The sequence below is a fragment of the Amblyomma mixtum genome, chromosome 2, assembly GCF_055824585.1.
Source record: "Amblyomma mixtum isolate Tamu chromosome 2, ASM5582458v1, whole genome shotgun sequence".
NCBI lineage: Eukaryota > Metazoa > Arthropoda > Arachnida > Ixodida > Ixodidae > Amblyomma > Amblyomma mixtum.
In genome coordinates, this window is record NC_143013.1 from 243807430 (window position 1) to 243826012 (window position 18583).

The window sequence follows — 18583 nt, forward strand, 5'->3', positions numbered from 1 at the left end:
TTGCCTTCGCATTACATGCCCTGCCCAAGCGCATTTCTTCTTGATTTCGACTAGGATGTCATCAACCCGCGTTTTTTCCGTCACCCACTAAGCCCGCTTCCGATCTCTTAGCGTTACACCTATCATTTTTCTTTACATAGCTCGCTGCATTGTCCTTAACTTCCTTGGCAGCTTTACCAGCCAGCCCACGGCATCGTGTATTCACGACGCCAGTAAAGTCGCTACTCTTATTGCCACACAGCTTAGAAGCTTAGCACGTGAGCTGCCCCTGACCCAATTGCGAACCCCACGTACAGGTTCCGGGCTCCTGGCAGAGGAGGCTCCCTTCCCTCGACTTGAGGTGCGAGTCCTCGCGCTGCCACGGCAGCACCGTCACCTCCTCGCTGGGGGCGGCGTCGGCGGCCGGCAGGCGCACCACGGTGAAGCCGATGTCGTGGTCCTCGGTCTCGTACTCCCAGCAGAGGCGGGAGCCAGCCTGCGTCACCGACACGGGCACCTCGTGGCAGCTGCGTCTGTCCACGCACACGGTGGCCGCCGCCGAGCCGCCCTGGTCGCCGTTGATGAGCGCGCTGCTGCGCCGCCGGTAGTCGGCCTCCGTGATGGGCCGGGCGATGGTGATCTGCGCCCACGGTCGAGCCAAAGACGGTGCGCGTTTTGGTTTGCTATTGACAAGGTGTGCCAAAGTGCGTAGTTTTGTTGGTATGTACATCGCTACGCCGAAACTATGTGCTGGAAAGAGGAGGATGCTTGATGGACCACGACAGAGCCTCGGTTCTTCCTGCACCGAGAAGACGCATGGTGCGCGGCTATGCGGAGACAACGGGAGGCGATGTTGGCAGAGCCGAACGGTGTGACCATTGTAACTGTGTGTCACTGTTTTCAGACTGCTGTCATAGTATACAGCTCCCGAATGACGGCAACCCTTTTGTTTTATTCCTTGAAAACAAAAAAGGAAAGCGCAGACAGGAGGCGTGAACAGCGGGTGGGTGGTTATCCGCGGCTACTTTGCAGCGCGTCTACTTCGGGGGATCATTGAAATATAGAAACAGCTGCCATCGACTATCGCCACTGTAGTAGCTTTTACAGCTGGTGGCGTGTTCCCGTTTAGTCTTTCAGGGTACGCCCTCTGAGGTGTTTGACTTATGGATCGAGGACATTTTCGCCGTGCAATTAAGTTTATTGTTTTGTACACCCAAAACAAAAATTCATGTTACTGATCAAGATAAATTTCGATAATCGATGCGTTGCTGTAGAAAGTGATGTCTTGCGAGGGCACCGCGCCTGCCCACTGCAACATTGCTGTTGCTTTACGCCTGGGTGGCCTGACGCGGCGCCGGTATTTTAATAATCTTGTTGAAACCACGTCCTCTTAAAGAAGGTCATGTTACACGCTGACATTTTTAATCTGCCAAGAAAAATGAAGGCTTCTACAGCTACTTTGGGCCGGCAGAAAGTTGAGCGGAATCTGATGAGCCACTCTCAAGCGCCGTCGACAAAAGCTGCATCACAGCGGTGGCGTCATATGGTCTAAAGACGGTGTTACATCGACCTGCAGTACTTCATAAAGCGGTGTTCTCGTTAGCAAGCATATGAGGTCTATCACCATAAGAATGAGACGTTCAGTGCAGGTCATCGCGGGGGCATTTCCATCCGTAGATGAAGTAACTATACAGCTGCGTACCAGCTTCCGGTTTGTGCGCTAGGCCTGCAACTTGACACGATGACCCCTACAATCGATCGCCACGCTATCAAGGTTCCCGCCTCAACTAGCACCACTGTGTGGCTCAGGAGATAAACACTCCTGCGCTCTAACCGAAGATAAAATGATGCGTTGCAGAGAAACTCGGAACAACCCTTTGCGCACCTAATCATCGCAGTCGGCCTTATTGTCGCCAGACTGCCGCTAGCAAGGCTTTCATAGTCAGTCAGTGCTGGCGCAATCCAAGCTCCTGCTGCAGTTCTGCATTATGTTTTTCGCAAATGGAATTGGAGAAATTCCGAATGTTACCAAAACTCAGCGAATGCTGAGTATAGTCCGGCCGTGCTCGCAATATTGCACCAAGGTGTACGGTGGACACCAAAGGGAAGAAAATTACGCACACTGCGCTACACGCCATGATGCGAATCAATTCCAAGATAGTTTAGTGCTAAGGATGCTCGTCTTTGACACCTTTCTCAGATAGGATTACAACTGCTAAGCGTTGGAATACGAACCAATGCGTCAGCAGTTATGCATCCCCATTAAGCGTCTTTCACGGTATTTTGTCTTCGACTGGAGTGCCTCCAACGTGGCAAATATGTATTGCGTTGTGCGCATGCGTGGTGAGGGAGTACGCTAAGTGCGTCCGCTTACTGTCGACTCTGTGCTCTTAGCTTACGCAGCTCTGCCTAAATGATAATTTCTGCATTTATGTTCTGAATAGGTAACATCAACCTACAAATCTACTTCCACACTTCACAAATGAGCATGCATGAGCTTGCCAACAACAGCTAAAGGGCGAAAGCAATGGATATCACAAAATCTAGAATTCACTGTTTCAATTCACTGCTTCGTCGCTCTGTGCTGCGTTTTGTGCCTGTCTTGAAGTTTTAAGAGTGAATGATCGTTGTGCGTATTTAAAGTTTGCAAGTTGTGTCTGTGTTAAGCTTCTTGTCTTGCTGAAATTATGCACATATCTACTCTTGCCGCTGATAGGAATGTAGCCGTACTGTTAATGTCTTCAGATAGTTATTGATCTGATTGTTATCCAAAACAGGTACTCGCTGGTACCGTTGTTACTGTTAATGAAAATACTGTTGGTTGCCAAATGAACGGAGATATAAAGCAATTTAGAAGTACCACGCTTCAGCAGAACACATGGTTATGAGCTGGAACATAAGTAGCGCATATCTGCCAAAGTTTACAGCAGCAATAATTAGCTGTAGAAGCGTATGCTTAGAGAACAAAGCCTATGGCTGTGAAACATTAGCCAATTTACCATTGCAACCAATGCCAAGCCTCTGTGCCTACCTTTACTAGGAAAGCTTGTACATATATCTAATGCAGAGTATAGTATTTTGTCTTTTAACGCTGTACTTGTTCTTCTGCATGGTGCTTTTCCTAGACGCCAAAAACGCATCTAGAGGTCGGTTTTTCTATGAGCATATTTATTTCAGTGTGGTTTGAAAGGGTTGGGAGGTGCAGGTGCAAGTAAATGTCAACATGGAATCATGACTAGCAGGTTTAAATGTAGATGACAGTAGAGGAGAGCACTTTAAGCCGCAAAAGGTGTGTGTGTGCGCGTTTGGAATAGAAACAAGAAAGATTTGTGAGATAACACGAGTCTTTGCATGAGTGGACACCCATGTTCCACAGGGAAGTTCGAATGTTAGTGGTGCCTCAGCTCATAGTCTCCCCATCTTTCACGGCTATGACCATACGCTGCAATTCCCCTTCCCCAAATTCTTCGCCTGCAGAGCCAAAACGTCTGTGTGAATCTTTGTGTTCGCATAGGACTCGGGAGGTTACGCTCATGCCACAGTGTCCGCTTCCCAGTCTGAGAAGTGACGAGCATACTCATGTAAGACACAAACTGAGTCAATAAACTGTTTTGTTGGGTCCAATGATTTGTCGGAATATTTGCGCAACCTCCGCAGCCAGGTTTTCGTCGCTGGCTTCAACGAAGCGCCTTTTAGCCGTGTTGCAACCTGCGTGGACCTAATTACAGACAGCTGCACAAGTGAGCTGCGTACTCTTCTTCATCCACTTGTTTGGCGCATGATGACCTTAGCTGTATATGTGCCATAAAACCCAGCACAACATAACAGCACATAACCCAGCACAACATGAATAAATTTAGTTGTAAGTCAGCGCTGTGTGTGTCTTTTCTATCTGTGTCCCTGTCTTCTGCGCTGTTTTAAATAAACATAACAGTGTTCTTAATCCAACGCTCCTAGTCTGTAGCATCCGCCGCGCTGCACGGAAATGGGAGGTTTTGTATAGCACGGAACGGTGTCAGCTGTTGCTTTTATGCGAAGCATACTACTTTAGCTACCACTTCAGCCCTTCACCGTGGTTATGCGCCTCCAAATCACGTGATACATGATGTCACACCACGTGACACGATGACGTCACGACAGTAGAGAAACGGGAGCCCACCGCGCGCCGTCGCTGTGGTTGTGCGCCTCCAAATCACGTGATACATGACGTCAGACCCCGTGACACGATGACGTCACGACAGTGGAGAAAATGACGTCACACCACGTGACACGATGACGTCACGACACTGGAGAAACGGGGGCCCACCTCGCGCCGTCGCTGTGGTTGTGCGCCTCCAAATCACGTGACACGATGATGCCACACCACGTGACACGATGACGTCACGGCAGTGGAGAAACGGGGGCCCACCTCGCGCCGTCGCTGTGGTTGTGCGCCTCCAAATCACGTGATACATGACGTCACACCACGTGACACGATGACGTCACGCCAGTGGAGAAACGGGGGCCCACCTCGCGCCGTCGCTGTGGTTGTGCGCCTCCAAATCACGTGATACATGACGTCACGCCACGTGACACGATGACTTCACGACAGTGGAGAAACGGGGGCCCACCTCGCGCCGTCGCTGTGGTCGTGCGCCTCCAAATTACGCGACACGATGATGCTTCGCATTCTCCAGGCTTAACCAAGTTAAGCCTCAGCCATTTTTTCGATGATATTTCTCATTGTCTTGCTTTGCAACCTAAGAAGGCGGAATAAAGCACCGCGCTATAAAGTGCAGCTTTAATATCTGCGTTTTCTTCACGCCTGCAAGTAGCCCTTATCGAGTGAGCAAAGGTGTCCGCGCCAGGCTTCAGATTAAATTTTAGCAGCAGTTCTTTCGGGAAGGCCATTAAATCAGCCTTAACTTTCCCTCGCCATTGTCACTTCGCAAAGGCCATGCATAAGTGATAACCTCAGTGGAATAACTTCTGTCGCATAGTAAGCATTGCAATATCTGCTTGCAGCTGTGTGTGTTAATAAGTGTTGTAATATTGCTTTGTTTGAAGGCCGACGTAACAGAGCTCATCTTGAGCTCCAAGGCGCTGCACAGCAGAGTACTGAACCCGATACCCCACTGCAGCTGCGCTCATGGCCCGTTGCTTGTACGTCTCAGGGTGGGAGCCTGGGTGAATTCGTACTTGACGCCCGTTTTGCAACACCGGTAAAAAAAAGGACGAAGGGGAAGGGAGAGGCTGACACGACAACGTACTAAGGTGGCACTTTGGGCTACTTAGTGTAAAACAGCGAAGAGAGACAAGACACAGTCTTTTACTGTGCCTCGCTGTGTCCTGTCTCCCCCCTTCGCTACGACAACGCAGGATGGAGTGTGATTGATGGGTAAAGAGTTTTGGTACTTTAACCGAAAGTTCTAGATTTACAGAGCAGTCGGCTAGCGCAGGACAGTCGTGCAATGGCTATAGTACATTAGTGCATGCTGCGCTTCTAACTGGCACCTGTAAGGCGTGAGACGAGGTGCACTATTCAGCAGTTTTTATGTGGAAATAACAGGTTTAAGCGAAATGTTGCATGACAACTTCCTTTTCTTGACTCTGTCTGTTTCACAGCGACAGGTCTTGAGTGCCACAACTCCCGAGATCGCATCGGCTTCGGCGGTGGCGCCCTCTAAGAAGTGACAAGGGCGCAAACGATGGGACATTACCATGAGCTTGCCATTCTACGCTACTAGAAGCGTTTCCGACTGCCGACCTCACTATACATTCCAGCTATGCACCAGATGTCGCTGAACATCGCGTCACATTGCCGAAAACGCATTGAGAAGTTTTTTCGTTGTCGTTTAATTATGCGACAGTCTTAGACTCTGCCTTGTAATGATGGTTCATTTTCTCCTCAGCACATCGCCTAAGTGCTGTCAGACACACCCGTGGCTCTCTGTGCTCAATCTACCATGACGGGATAAGGAATTTCATGACAATAGGCACTGCGTCCTATTTGGAGTGGACTGCTAGACAAGGTACGGCGATCGCTTTAAGTGCAGCGCCACGGAGCGGAGGCACAAAGGAAGCGAGACACTCAGAGTGCCTAGAAAGAAAGCAAAATGATGAGTATGGAATCACTGAAGCAGAAGATCCTATATGTGCCTTGCGCCACAAATGTGGTGCACCAGTGAGTGACTACAGTGCAGAACATTGCACGTCGGGCGTACTGTAAGAGTTGGCGGTGCGAACAGAGCATAAAAAGAAAAATGGAAATAAAAGATAGGTACTCGCAGGTGCGCTGCGCTAGATGTGGTGGCACGCCTTTGTTCCAAGTAATCAGTCATTACACATACAACGCGGCAAGGAGTAGTTAAAGAGGCATTAGCCGCATATAAAAGTGCTTTAGTCGGTTATATCAGACCCGTTTAACGCGAGATAGATTTTATTAGAGTGCATTCCCACGATAAACACCTATTAAGACATGGGCGATCTGACAAGTTGCATCTTAATGCTTTTCCGTATTTTCGTCGTGTTGTGTTGCGTCTTTCATTGCTTTTCTTATAGACATATTTTATATGGACGTTGTGTGTCGTCGCGAAAAGGGTCGCAGTGTTGCTGATGGGCCCCAGTGATGATCTGCACAGGCGTTTTTTTTTTTAGAATTTGTTTTTTTTTCCTCTGCTGGCTCGTTCTCTTTCTTAAATCTCGCAAGTCGCGCATAAAAGTGTATCCGTGAACTGAAACCTTCGCTTACGAATGACAGCAGCGCTCTCTGTGCGTCAACTAGTTCGCCTTTGTGCTCGTTAGTCTTTGAAGGAAAGTCGAGTCCGAATAAAGGCAGTTAAAGGCAGGAGTAGAACAGCGAGAGCAGCAAAAGGTGCCTCGCTGACGACTCACGGACGACGAGCAGTAGGGGTCGCCGGTGTTTTCGTCGACACAGGTGCCTCCCCATGCAACGGGCAGCTGGTCGGCGTCCACGTACTTCAGGAGCTCGTCCTTCCAGTTGTCGCCTACACGCAGCCCCACGAAGCAGGTTCATTTGCCGGTTATTGAAACCGTAACGACATATGTCAAGCAACGGACGATTTAATGGAGTACACATAGTATGCACCCCCCCCCCCCCCCTTCCCAGCACGCACACACAAAGAGAGAGAGACACTAATAGCGACAAAAAATGACTGCCGCGCATCACCTTATCTTTCTTTGAAATCTGGCCTTGCTCCCGGTGCGTTTTTTCGCCCGATAGTCTACTGGACCACCCGTTTCCCCTCTAAGTAAAAGAAAAATGGTTATTTTACTGATAATTTGTTTCCACGCCAAAATGAACGCGTGTGTTTATCGGTTTTTAACTGTTAGGTCACGATAAGACAGTGTTTCGTCCCAGTCTAATATCACTGTGACAGCGTTTGGAGGGTTCAACCAGCACCCCACGCTGGCTCGGTGCCAGATATGAGAGGAGTTGCAGCCTAAGTACATAATTTTGTGGTCCTGGTACTGCTGGCGAAAGCGCTGAGAGAAGTGGGCTTCGCACACGTGTCTGGCAATGTTGAGCGATTACTATCGAGAAACAAGCTCAACGCTGTTCATTATTAACGCCGTCCGCTCGCTCTTAGTGATGGGGTTGTACGTGGTAGTACGCAAGCGGCACTTGCCTTTTCCCAGGACGTGGACCTTCTGGAGGGTGTTGCCGGTGAGCAGGGGCTTGATCAGGTTGAACAGGACCGAGAACAGGGATGGAACTGGGGAAGGACACAAGCAAAAGAGAGAGAGAGAGGGATTCATTCATTGAGGTTGTCACAACGTGGGCACACCACATTTCCGTCATCTCAGCACATAATGGTCATTTTTGACATCGCGAGTATTATACGGAACGCTATATGAGCGACAAGGAGCCACATTTTGAGAAATGTAGGCCGCAACTTTTTTTTTTTTGTAGCGAGAGCTGCATTACCCGCAGTCTCACCGTTTCGAAAGCTGTGGGTTTCGGCGCCACTTGTGCGCATGCGCGAGGAGCCCAGTGACGTCACAGCCGCGCAGCTGGTGCGCCGCTCGCCTCCGACCGAGAGATGATGTTGACGCGGCGGTGGTGTAACCAGGTATATACCGTACCTCTCGCTACATATATCCTCGCATAGCTGAGCTAAGCCACCGCTATTTTTTTATAAATTAAACGACGTTCAGCTCCTACGCACGCGGTAGCGCTGGTTACACACGCCGGCAAAAAGAACAGAACAATGGCTGTGCGCCTAACTCATGGGTTTATGAACTGCAGTTGACGAAATTCCGTTTAAATATGAACAAGGTTACTTTGCGACACCTAAAACGTCATTTAACCCCTCTCCCTCTTCCTGAAAAAAAAAAAACAAGTGAAGGAAACGAATAACTTCTTTTTTGCTCGTCTAAACTATTATTTGTTGCTCCCATAGCAGGAGCCCGTACTGTAGAAGTCCAAGAAGAAAGCGAAAAATAAAAAAAGGCCTCACGGTTGCCAAAGGTATCGTTTGAATAACTGACTGTTTATCCGTGGTAAACATAAAATAGCGTGCTGTGTTCTTTTCCGTATCAGCAAGACAAAGTTTATCAGGCATCAGGTATTTCAAGTTCTCTGCACAACACGGCCGCGCAGAAATCAGAACATAAAGTTTCTAATAACTGCGTGTTCGTGTAGAACTGGTGACACAGCGATGAAAGTTTTCTCGACGAAGAACTCAGACTTTTTCGGTGTTAACAAGCACTACATATTCCTACAAGCGCAGTCACAGGATGACTTTTCTGATGCGCAAGACGCCACATACGGCGCGCGAAGGCTTTTATTTGACGTTTTACACCGATTAACCAGCACGTTTACAAAGTTGTGAATGCAGTCCGCTAGATGCAGTCTCGCATATGTGTGAGTATCTTAGTTCAGTCTCCACTGCTGCCTCCATTGGTCCGTGCGAAGATACACTCTTCAAGAAGCCCCATTCAACAGGTACAGCTTCGGGCTTGAAGCGGGCCGAGGCCCGATTTAAGCGCCTCATTAACTGCGCGCTGAACTCTTCGTATTAGCTCACTGTGAGAAGGCATCGCAGGCCTCATTTAATGCAAGCCAACGTCAGCGTCCTTCTCGTTATCCTCTACAAGCATATCTGTTCAGACGATCAGAATTAAAAAAAAATATCTACACAGTACGTGTAGTCCGGATTGCAGCCGGCTTTGATAGCTTCTGTGGGTAGGCGAGGATCATTGGAACTGAATGCAAAGCTTGCCTATATTTTCCCGCTTTTATTTTTCCTGCCAGACGCAAGTAGCCCTGGTGACCTTGACCTCGCGTTTCGAACAGCGAGGAGCGACGCGACCGGTAAAACCTCGCGCGCGCCCCTGGCGGGGAATCCGCCCCGCTCGATGATTCTGTTTACGAGTCGGCGGTGGCGACGGCGCCGTATCACTGCATGCATAAACAGGGCCACGCTCGACGCAGACGCACTTCATGGTCGCCGACGACGTCTCACTGCGCGACTTCCATGACGTGTGTGACTTTGAGGCAATTCCCGCACCCGCCTCGAGTTGTGCGAGCGTGTGGAGGGAAGGTGGAACATGGCCAAGACTGGGCGCGTCTCGTTCAGGAATCGTTCTCGATAGCGTCGGTAGATGAAGGCAGTCGAGCCTTATTATCCGTTGCCCGACTGGTTAAAACTGATCGGGTATAGTTAGGGGTGGTGGAGCTTTTTTGTTTTGCCCTTTATCGCGGCAGCGAATGGCTTTCTTTCCTCCCAAAGCGTTGTCTGAGAAATGACGTCATGGAAATGGACGCTATTCGCACTGCTCAAAGGAGATTGTTGTGGTTTTTGAGAAGATATCCTTGAAGACGCCATGCAGTTTGTAAATGACTCGTAGGCTAGTGGCGTAGCAAGATTGTTTCTCCTTTTTGGCCAAAGTACGGGAACCTGACCTGTGTCTGGCATATGCGAGCTGCGAAGCTTTTCCGAAAAGGCATAGCCAAGGTCTGCGTCTTTTAAGGTCGACTTTATGTGTTTACCGTTCTAAAAATAAAGGAATATTTCCGAGGACAAATAGGATTGCTGTTCGTGCATACAGGCGCAAAATAAGGCAAGATAGGGCTTTGAAAAAGTGTGCACATGAGCGAAATGTGCGCCGTGTCGATGGTGGCTGAGTGTAGGGAGGGTGACGAGAGAAGGAAAGGGCGCCGTTTGTGCGTAGCCGGACAGTTTAAGGGACGGAGGGGCCCAGATTTGTTTTCACACTCCTGACACTGCGCAGCGTAATCCTAATGATTCGGAGAATGAGCGCAATGATTAACATTTAATTTCCATTTCTCTTGTTTGTGCGCATGTGTGTGTGTGTGTGTGTGTGTGTGTGTGTGTGTGTGTGTGTGTGTGTGTGTGTGTGTGTGTGTGTGTGTGTGTGTGTGTGTGTGTGTGTGTGTGTTGGGGAGAGGGGGAGTCAGCGATTGTTGCGCCAGCTTTGGGTTGAGAAATGAGCTAAATGACTCTGAAGTTGCCTAGCGCTACAAATTGTCTTGGTCAAATCCATGTCGTATGCGCAGTAAATGAGATAAGTCTGCTACGCCCATAGAGGACGCGGATGCCTCTTAAAAGGCCAACGCTCGAAATTCAAGAAATGGCTAACAAGGCGGAAGTTCGCCACTGGCGCTGTTTGGAAACTCGAACCGGTTGCCTCATGTGTGGCAAGTTAGGCCTTCGACCCACTCTTATCTGGTTGTCACGAACGCCAGCATTAATCAAGAAATATAGCTCCCAGGAATGGTAACATCGGTTCATGAATGGGTTCATGAATGGTAGCTTACCAATATCCCTGAAGAGAAAAGTATACAACAGCTGTATCCTACCGGTACTCACCTATGGGGCAGAAACGTGGAGGCTAACAAAGAGGGTTCAGCTTAAGTTAAGAACAACGCAGCGAGCTATGGAAAGGAAAATGATAGGTGTAACGTTAAGAGATCGGAAGAGGGCGGAGTGGGTGAGGGAACAAACGCGGGTTAATGACATCCTAGTTGAAATCAAGAGGAAGAAATGGGCTTGGGCAGGGCATGTAATGCGAAGGGAAAATAACCGCTGGTCCTTAAGGGTAACGGAGTGGATTCCAAGAGAAAGCAAACGTAGCAGGGGTCGGCAGAAAGTTAGCTGGGTGGATCAGACTAAGAAGTTTCCGGGAATATGGTGGCCGCAGCTGTCAAAGGAAAGGCGTAATTGGAGAGACATGGGAGCGGCCTTTGCCCTGCAGTGGGTGTAGTCAGGCTGATGAAGAAAGTTACCACGACAGTCTGTCGGAATGAATCAGGCTTTTCCCCCTGTATAGCTGTGTGCAAAGAGATAACGGTCTCGCGGAGAGAGGACGAAGTTTCCACGCTTTTCTAATGTATTTACCAACGCTGCGCCGAGTGCCACAGCCAGAATATGACCCGAGGAGTCGGCTTCATGAAACTCTATAGCCGCCATTTCAGACTGGCTATTTATCATTCCAAAGCCAGGAGAAAATAAACAAACGAAGCTGCGATAATTCTGCTAACGTAGACCACACTATAAAAAAAGTGTATACACCTTGCCTGGATAGTTTGCAGTTGATTGGTGAAACTGCCGTAAACGGTCAAATTATGCCACTTGACAAATTATATCAATTTGACTTATCACAAAGAACAAAGTTAGGTGTGACCAAGTCCAGCGCCATTCTGTCTACATCTTCTTTTGCGGTCGGTCACGTGCTTTCGACCTTTTTTCGTACGTCAGCTATACTTCACATTGTGTTGCATTGCGTGGTATTACCCGGCTAATGGCAGAAGGAAAAAAGTTTAAAGAAGTTGCCAGTTGGAGGGGGGAAAGGGAATTGAAGCGGAGCGCTGCACAAGATCAGGCGAAACGATAAAAGCGGACTTAGCAAACCGGTCGCAAACGCAACCGCATAGCGGGCAACGATGCCCGCCACCATCATCACCACTGTCGTCGTCAACGTCGACGTCATCGGTTTTACGTCTACAGCAGGACAAAGACCTCTCCCAATAATCTCCCATCAATCGCTTCCTGGGCCATTCCTGGCCACCCACTCCCGGCAGATCTTTTACTGGCGAATCTTCAGCGAACTCTCTGCTGCCTCGACCGCACTTTAATTGCCTAAAAATGCGCTCTCCTACACAAACGTACCACTCGTAATCTGTATTTTCTTCGTAGCTGGGTAAATAAAATATGCTGCTCGCTCTCTATTTAACAACGTTGTCCTCGCCACTTTCCTCTCAATAGCTTCATGCACTTTCCTCGGTCTTATCTAGAAGAAACGTGCCGACGAACCACCTCTAGCTTGCGGCTCCTTCCTTTCCTATATATGCTTGTTTGGGTCTAAAAGAAGACGTCATCATTCGTCAAGGAATCGAATTTGAAGCCTTTTTGTTGATCTTTAATTTTCAGATCCCTAGGCGATGCAACCGTTATACACTTTTTTTTTTGTATTTTGGACTCTAAGAGGTGGTTATTTTTCAGGTAACTCAAGCCGCCAGTCCAGCTAGCCACGATACAGGTAGATTTTATTTTAATCAATTTTCAACACGCAACTTATCGTGATGCAGAAAAAATATGAAAAAAAAAACTGATGGAGGAATGAGCAAAGCCGTGCTTGAAGCAGCTGGCTCAGCGAATGCATAATTACTACTGGCGTGCACTTGCACCCGGCCTAACAGTTGCCAAGGGAAAGAGGATGCACGTGACTTTAGTGCATAGCTCTCTTTAGGAAACGCTGTGGGGGAAAACAGCACAGCTTTAGCCGCATCGCCGTATGTGAATGTTAAATTATCCCTTTGTTAAACAGAGTAACCTCAACTTGGGGACTTCCCTCATACGAATTGTTCTAAAGCCACTTATTTGATCCATCGTGTTACAGCATTTTCTTCGCGAGACCTGCTCTCACTATCATATTGTGTGCAAACGCCCTTACAACCTCCTGCGACTGACGGTATACGCTGGCACTCTGCCTCAAGGGTGCAACGTGGAGTAAAATAAAAAAAAGTTCAGAGCAGGAGATATGCTTACCGTTGATGACGAAGGCTTGATGTAACCGCTCAGGATAGTTGGCCTCGTACATTCGAATGAACGCAGACACAGCGCTCACAGCTGGAAGGGTAAGGGAAGACGTTCAGGTCTTCGGACAACCTAAGTAGAGCACATTCCCTGAAAACACGACTGCTGCGATCCCGTGTCCGCGGCGATAAAAATTCTGAAGAACGTGAACGATTTTTCGGCACGCCTGTGTGTAGGCCTGCAGTGAACGCCAGTTCAGTTATATGAAGCTAAATTTAATTTGCCAGGCGCGATTCCAAAGCATCGTGGTAAGCATGGTGCTACAAGCAGCCTTACCTGTAAGGTGACCTCATTGAAAATTATTTCGTTGAAGTATTTATGCACCTTGTGAAATACTACAACAGCCACGCCGTTTGTGAAATGAACACTCACAAAGATGGTTAAATTAGAGCGACAATTAACTGCAGTTATCGGGTGAAGATTTACGCGTTGGGAGGATAGATTTCCATGACTGAGAGCGATGTGGCTTATGTGCGCTTTGCGCGTCACGTTATTCAGCGGCTTACCTATGCACGTACGGAGCAGTTTCGTACCGTTATGTCACGCTACCCTTTGTCCGCGCAAGAACGTAGAATATCGGTAAGGCGTTTAGGATTAACATTAATACGCCATATTTCGACAATTTTTGCCATAGGTTACAAGCCTCGCACTGAAACAGATTATTCACAACCCAAAACGACTCCAGCCGAAGCTGAGTTAAATTACTATAGTCGGCCAATGTCGTCGGCCTACTCTGATGGCCCTTGTGACAAAGCAGGGAGTGGTAGATGAAAGCGGAGTCCCCTCCTTCCATGGGATAGTCCCCTCGCTGCATTGTCAAACCCCTCCTAGCATTATCACACGAGCAGGCTGATGAGAATCGGCCGACGCCATTGGCTGGAAGGGCGTCCTTTGACGGTGAAAAGCCGCTTCGTTCTTGAGTTGTATCGACTATAGTAAAATATCTGGTTGGCGTGGGAGAAAAGGAGATGACCTGAAACTTAATTGAGCACTGGAGAGAGAGCTCCGTTACCTACGGGAATGAAATCCGATCGATTTGATTCGAAAAATGCCACGCATTGGCTGTGAAGCTAATACCAGTGCAACATGTTCTACATTGCAGACGCTTAATTTGCCTAGCTACTAAAAAAAAAAAAATGTCGCTTTAGTTTTTTTTTTTCCCAAAGTCAAATCCACTGCTTGCCTTCGGCGGTGAGGGCTTGCAGCATAGAGAAGTTGTCGAAGTCGAAGATCACTGTCTGTGTCTCAACCACTCTTCCGAGCTGCAAAAAAAACAAAACAGTCTTTGTTAAAACTTTCGCGCCGTGCCGTTTACCGCGCCAGCGAAGAAGGCCGCTGGCAGAGAACCACGGGCTAGGATGCACACATTAAAACCCCTTTTTTTGCAACCTGTCCTAGACCTCAATCTTTGGGCGCCTACTCGTGGCCAATCATACGCCGCTGCTGTTTAGATTTGTAATCATTTCTTTCAACTTGGCAAGGTTTATCGGAAACACGGATTCACACACTTACTCCTAAATCCCGGAGGTCTCGCCGCAGCGCAAGCGAAACGCATGATGCGTGTGAAGGAAGCGTACGCGGTCCGTGTTAGGATGCATGAATCGCGCGTCCGCTTGCGCGTGGCGGAAGACGGCAACGCACTTTACAAGACACACGAACAGCGGAAAGAAGCTCGCCGAGACTGCTTAATGCAACGCGAAAGGCAGCGTCACGGTCTCCGCGTCTGCACGTGGCCTGAGGAATGAGGATTAGTAGGAGGCTCACTGATGACGCCGGGAAGGTGATTGAGGAAAGTGGATGAGCAACCTTCCGGGGAGTGCTTGGCCGAGGCGGCATTCTTCACGACCCGCCGTGACACTGTAGTAGCTAAGGTGATAATCGGCTGTCTAGCCTGCGGACGTGAGTTGAATTTAAAGGATTTGTTAGGTTACTTATTCATCATTTAAAAAGTTGACTGCTTGATTGATGCATGGAGCGACCAATTGCTTGGTTAACGGACTCACCGAGTGACTGACTGAATGATTGACTGACTGACTGACTGACTAACTGATTGATTGACTGATTGATTGATTGATTGATGGATTGATTGATCGATTGATTGATTGGAAGACTGATAGATATAGCCCTCTATCTACAATGTTTCTCCAAGGTCGGTGTATGGAGGACCGTCGTTGTCGACCATGTTCATCATTCTTACTCTGCTCATTTGATGGGCGTACCAAGTGAGACTTCATCTCTCAAACAGTGCCATCTGCGTGCGCAACAAAGTGACGTCACAAGGCACACGATGACGCATGAACTGTTTAGCTTAAACAACAGGCTACACGGGCGTGGCATCCATTTTGCAGCTTCGGCGCTCTTTCCGACTGTGCCAAGACCTTGTTGCTGCACGCTCGACCGTGACGACTACGATAGGGAAGCTGCGGAAAGCTAATAGCGAACGAAGCCAGCAGAAGGTTAGTTTGGGGTAGCTGTTGCACAGGCGCAACCAACAGAAGACGGCGCGAACAGACAGGGACAAAGGAAGGAAATACACATGCCGCAAGGGGCGTCTTCCACGGGGAGGCAACTCTCTCTCACTCCGCTTTTAACAGTGACAATCATGCAGTGATTGGGCTGAGGCAGACAAATTTTTTTATTGATCGTTAGTGGCGAATTCGTATGCGGGGGGCCGAGGCCCCGTCAAGCGACGTTAAGATTCGTGCCCCTCCCCATCTTAGGTGTGTTCTATGACCATAGGGGCATGAAGGAGCGCTACCTCTGTCACCTCATCCATGCCTTCGTCCTCAGTCGTGTGCTGTACACTACCCCATACCTAGAAATATCCAAACACGAGATCAATGCTTTGGATGCCTTGATCCGCATTCAAGATAGCACTTCGTCTTCCCCTCAACACAACCGCAGACCGATTACTAAGCCTGCGACTCCCTCAACACGATCGGGGAACCCGTGGAGGCCCACCGACAGCCCCAATACACCAGACTAACACAAACCTCCACAGGCCGGAATATCTAATCCTGGACTTCATCGGGATCAGAATACCGGCCAACGACCCAAACCTCCTCGCCATCCCTCGACCCCTTCACCGGATCCTACTCAACAAGCCGCTCCCGAGGAATATGCACCCGTCCCACCTTTAGCAGCGCCGCAGAGCCCGTGCGAAGGCCGGACGCCGTTTGGGCGGACGCTGCCTGCACGGGTGATGAAGCGACAACAGATGTGGGGGTCTCCTCTTCACCTACCCTCCTCACATTACCCTCCCCCTCCCACAGGCACTTCCCCAGAGGTGGCAGAGGAAGCCGCCATTGCACTTGCTATCACCCGCACGGAACCCCGGTACATTTTAGCTGACTCCAAAACTGCGATTATAAATTTTGCGCTAGTCCGAGTCCATGTCTCCGTTTGGCATACTGGACTCGCCCGATGCACCCCCACCCCGCCAAGTGGAGCTGATAAGGGTGCCTACGCACTCCGGGAATCCCGGAAACGAGGCCGCCAACCTTTTAGCCAGAGGTTCTTTAAACCGGGCTCTGGTTGCCTCTGATCCAGGATTCACGGAGTAGCACATGCACTCATTCAGCGAGCTGACGCAGGCCTACAGAGCCTCGCGCCAACTCTACCCGCCGCCCCACCCCTCCCTATATAACAAACAAGCAACACTCTGGCGCAGACTACATACACACACTCTCCCATCACCCCTTACCCTAGACCACTATCATCCTTCCTTCCTCACTCCTGCTTGCACCCTATGCCCAGAACCCTTCGCCTCTTCCCTTCACATCCTTTCCCTCTGCCCGGCGGACCCTCCCCCGCGGGACCTAGAGAACCTCAAGACCTGGGAGGACTGGGAGACCCTGCTGCGCTCGGAGGACCCGGCCGTGCAGACCATCGCCACCGGCCGGGTTGCCACTGTTATGGGCCTTAGGAACATAAACGCTTGAGCGCAGTGCGGTCGTGCGGGGACCCTGGGGAGTGCCCTGAATTCCTTTGAAATAATAAAGTTTTTATCTCTCTCTAAATAATAATAATAATAATAATAATAATAATAATAATAATAATAATAATAATAATAATAATAATAATAATAATAATAATAATAATAATAATAATAATAATAATAATCCATATAAATCAGAGAAGGAAAAACTGGGATAGTACTGGGCAAGCACAGAAGCTCCCGCACATATAAAGCAATTATCTGGGACGAGTGCGAAGTACTCAAGCGAACAGGGTAAGAGAGGTAACACATTATCTTCATTGTGAAGACACTGTCGACCGCAGCAGAGGAAAACGTAAGTTCTTTCAAAATAGCCTGATTTCTTAAGCTTCGCCGTCACTGAGGAGCAGCATTTCCGCAGGCTAGTTCGGTCGTTGTTCGCTCACCTTTTTGGACTGTTCCCGCATCTTCTTCATGCCCTGTTCGCAGCGCCAGGCCATGAGCTGGAGGATCTCCTTCACTGTGCAACCCCGAAGGAAGGCTGCATAGTATAAACACCGAGAGCGGGGCTCGATTAGACGCATGAAAAAACAACAGCAGGTTGCTTTACGAAGGCTGCACGGGTTTTTAGAAGCACTGATCGCGCACATCTCGCAGTGAGAATAAGGATCAGATTGCCTTGTTGCGCACAAATACATGGCAAAACAGCAGCGTAATGTATACGCCATGATGCCTCATACTCAGTGGCAGAAAAGACGAGGTCTCCTACTACAGTTGAACCTCGCTACAACGAAATGGTTTATAAAGAAGTAATGGATATAAAGAAGGAATGACGATTGTTCTTGGAATTTCGGTCAACACGGGCTATAGGGAAGCTACGGCTATAGCGAAGTAAATGCCGGGCTTCTTCAACTTCGTAATAACGAGGTCCAATTGTTAGTAAGACTTATGTGCAGGATTGTAAGGCTAGGGGGAGTACAGAAAAAAAGAAGGTGACAGTCAGATATCTGATGCGGCTATTCAGCGAAAGAAGTTGGATTTACACGCGATTAATACTTTGCTGCTTTTATTCTAATGAATTCTCTTCGTCTAAGCCGAGGTTTCACACACCCGGCAGAATTTTTCTAAATAGAGAATACTGGCTGAGGTGGGTCGAGGGTGGAGGCGGATGAGTGAGCGGCCCCCTAGCTAGGGCGATGGGGTGGGAAGGTGGTTGGTCCGTGATGCTTCAGCAGAGCGGAGGCTCCTTGCTTGGGCTGGAGGCTTTGCTTAAGCAGGCATCAGACTTCCAAAAGGGGTGGAGGGCGGGGGCACAGTAGAATTGCTTTCGCACTAATGGGACCGACATCCAGTCGTTGAGATGCGATGCTTTCAAAGTGTACGAAGAGCAGTCACGTCAAATGATTGTTATGATTAGAGGCATCCCTTTCAGAGCGGTACAACGACGCTTGTCGCCTTGTCTCTGGCTCAGAGAGTCGGAGTTACTCTTTCTGCTATCATTGCTTTGTTAGTTGAATGATTGACTACCACGTGCCTGCTTTTAAATTCTGAAGCTTCCAGGAACTGCGTCATTCGCTCGCGCGGTTAGGGTTTGAAGGCTTTGTGT

The 18583-nt window shown here is 49.0% G+C and overlaps 2 protein-coding genes across 2 annotated transcripts in view; one reads left to right on the plus strand and one right to left on the minus strand.

Moving 5' to 3' along the window:
* Positions 1-3603, plus strand: part of LOC149363277 (TWiK family of potassium channels protein 7-like) — a 96942-nt gene extending 93339 nt beyond the window's left edge. Inside the window, exon 5 of the mRNA XM_089573425.1 lies at positions 297-3603. The gene's annotated coding sequence lies outside the window, so the exon portion shown is untranslated. The remainder of the gene's footprint in view (positions 1-296) is intronic.
* Positions 1-18583, minus strand: part of LOC149363279 (SEC14-like protein 2) — a 61666-nt gene that overhangs the window by 3837 nt on the left and 39246 nt on the right. Inside the window, exons 6-11 of the mRNA XM_089573426.1 lie at positions 17424-17518; positions 14224-14302; positions 12993-13073; positions 7608-7694; positions 6853-6965; positions 295-619 (exon numbers count right to left, since the gene is read on the minus strand). Of these exons, the coding sequence (XP_089429552.1) occupies positions 295-619; positions 6853-6965; positions 7608-7694; positions 12993-13073; positions 14224-14302; positions 17424-17518 (780 nt within the window). The remainder of the gene's footprint in view (positions 1-294; positions 620-6852; positions 6966-7607; positions 7695-12992; positions 13074-14223; positions 14303-17423; positions 17519-18583) is intronic.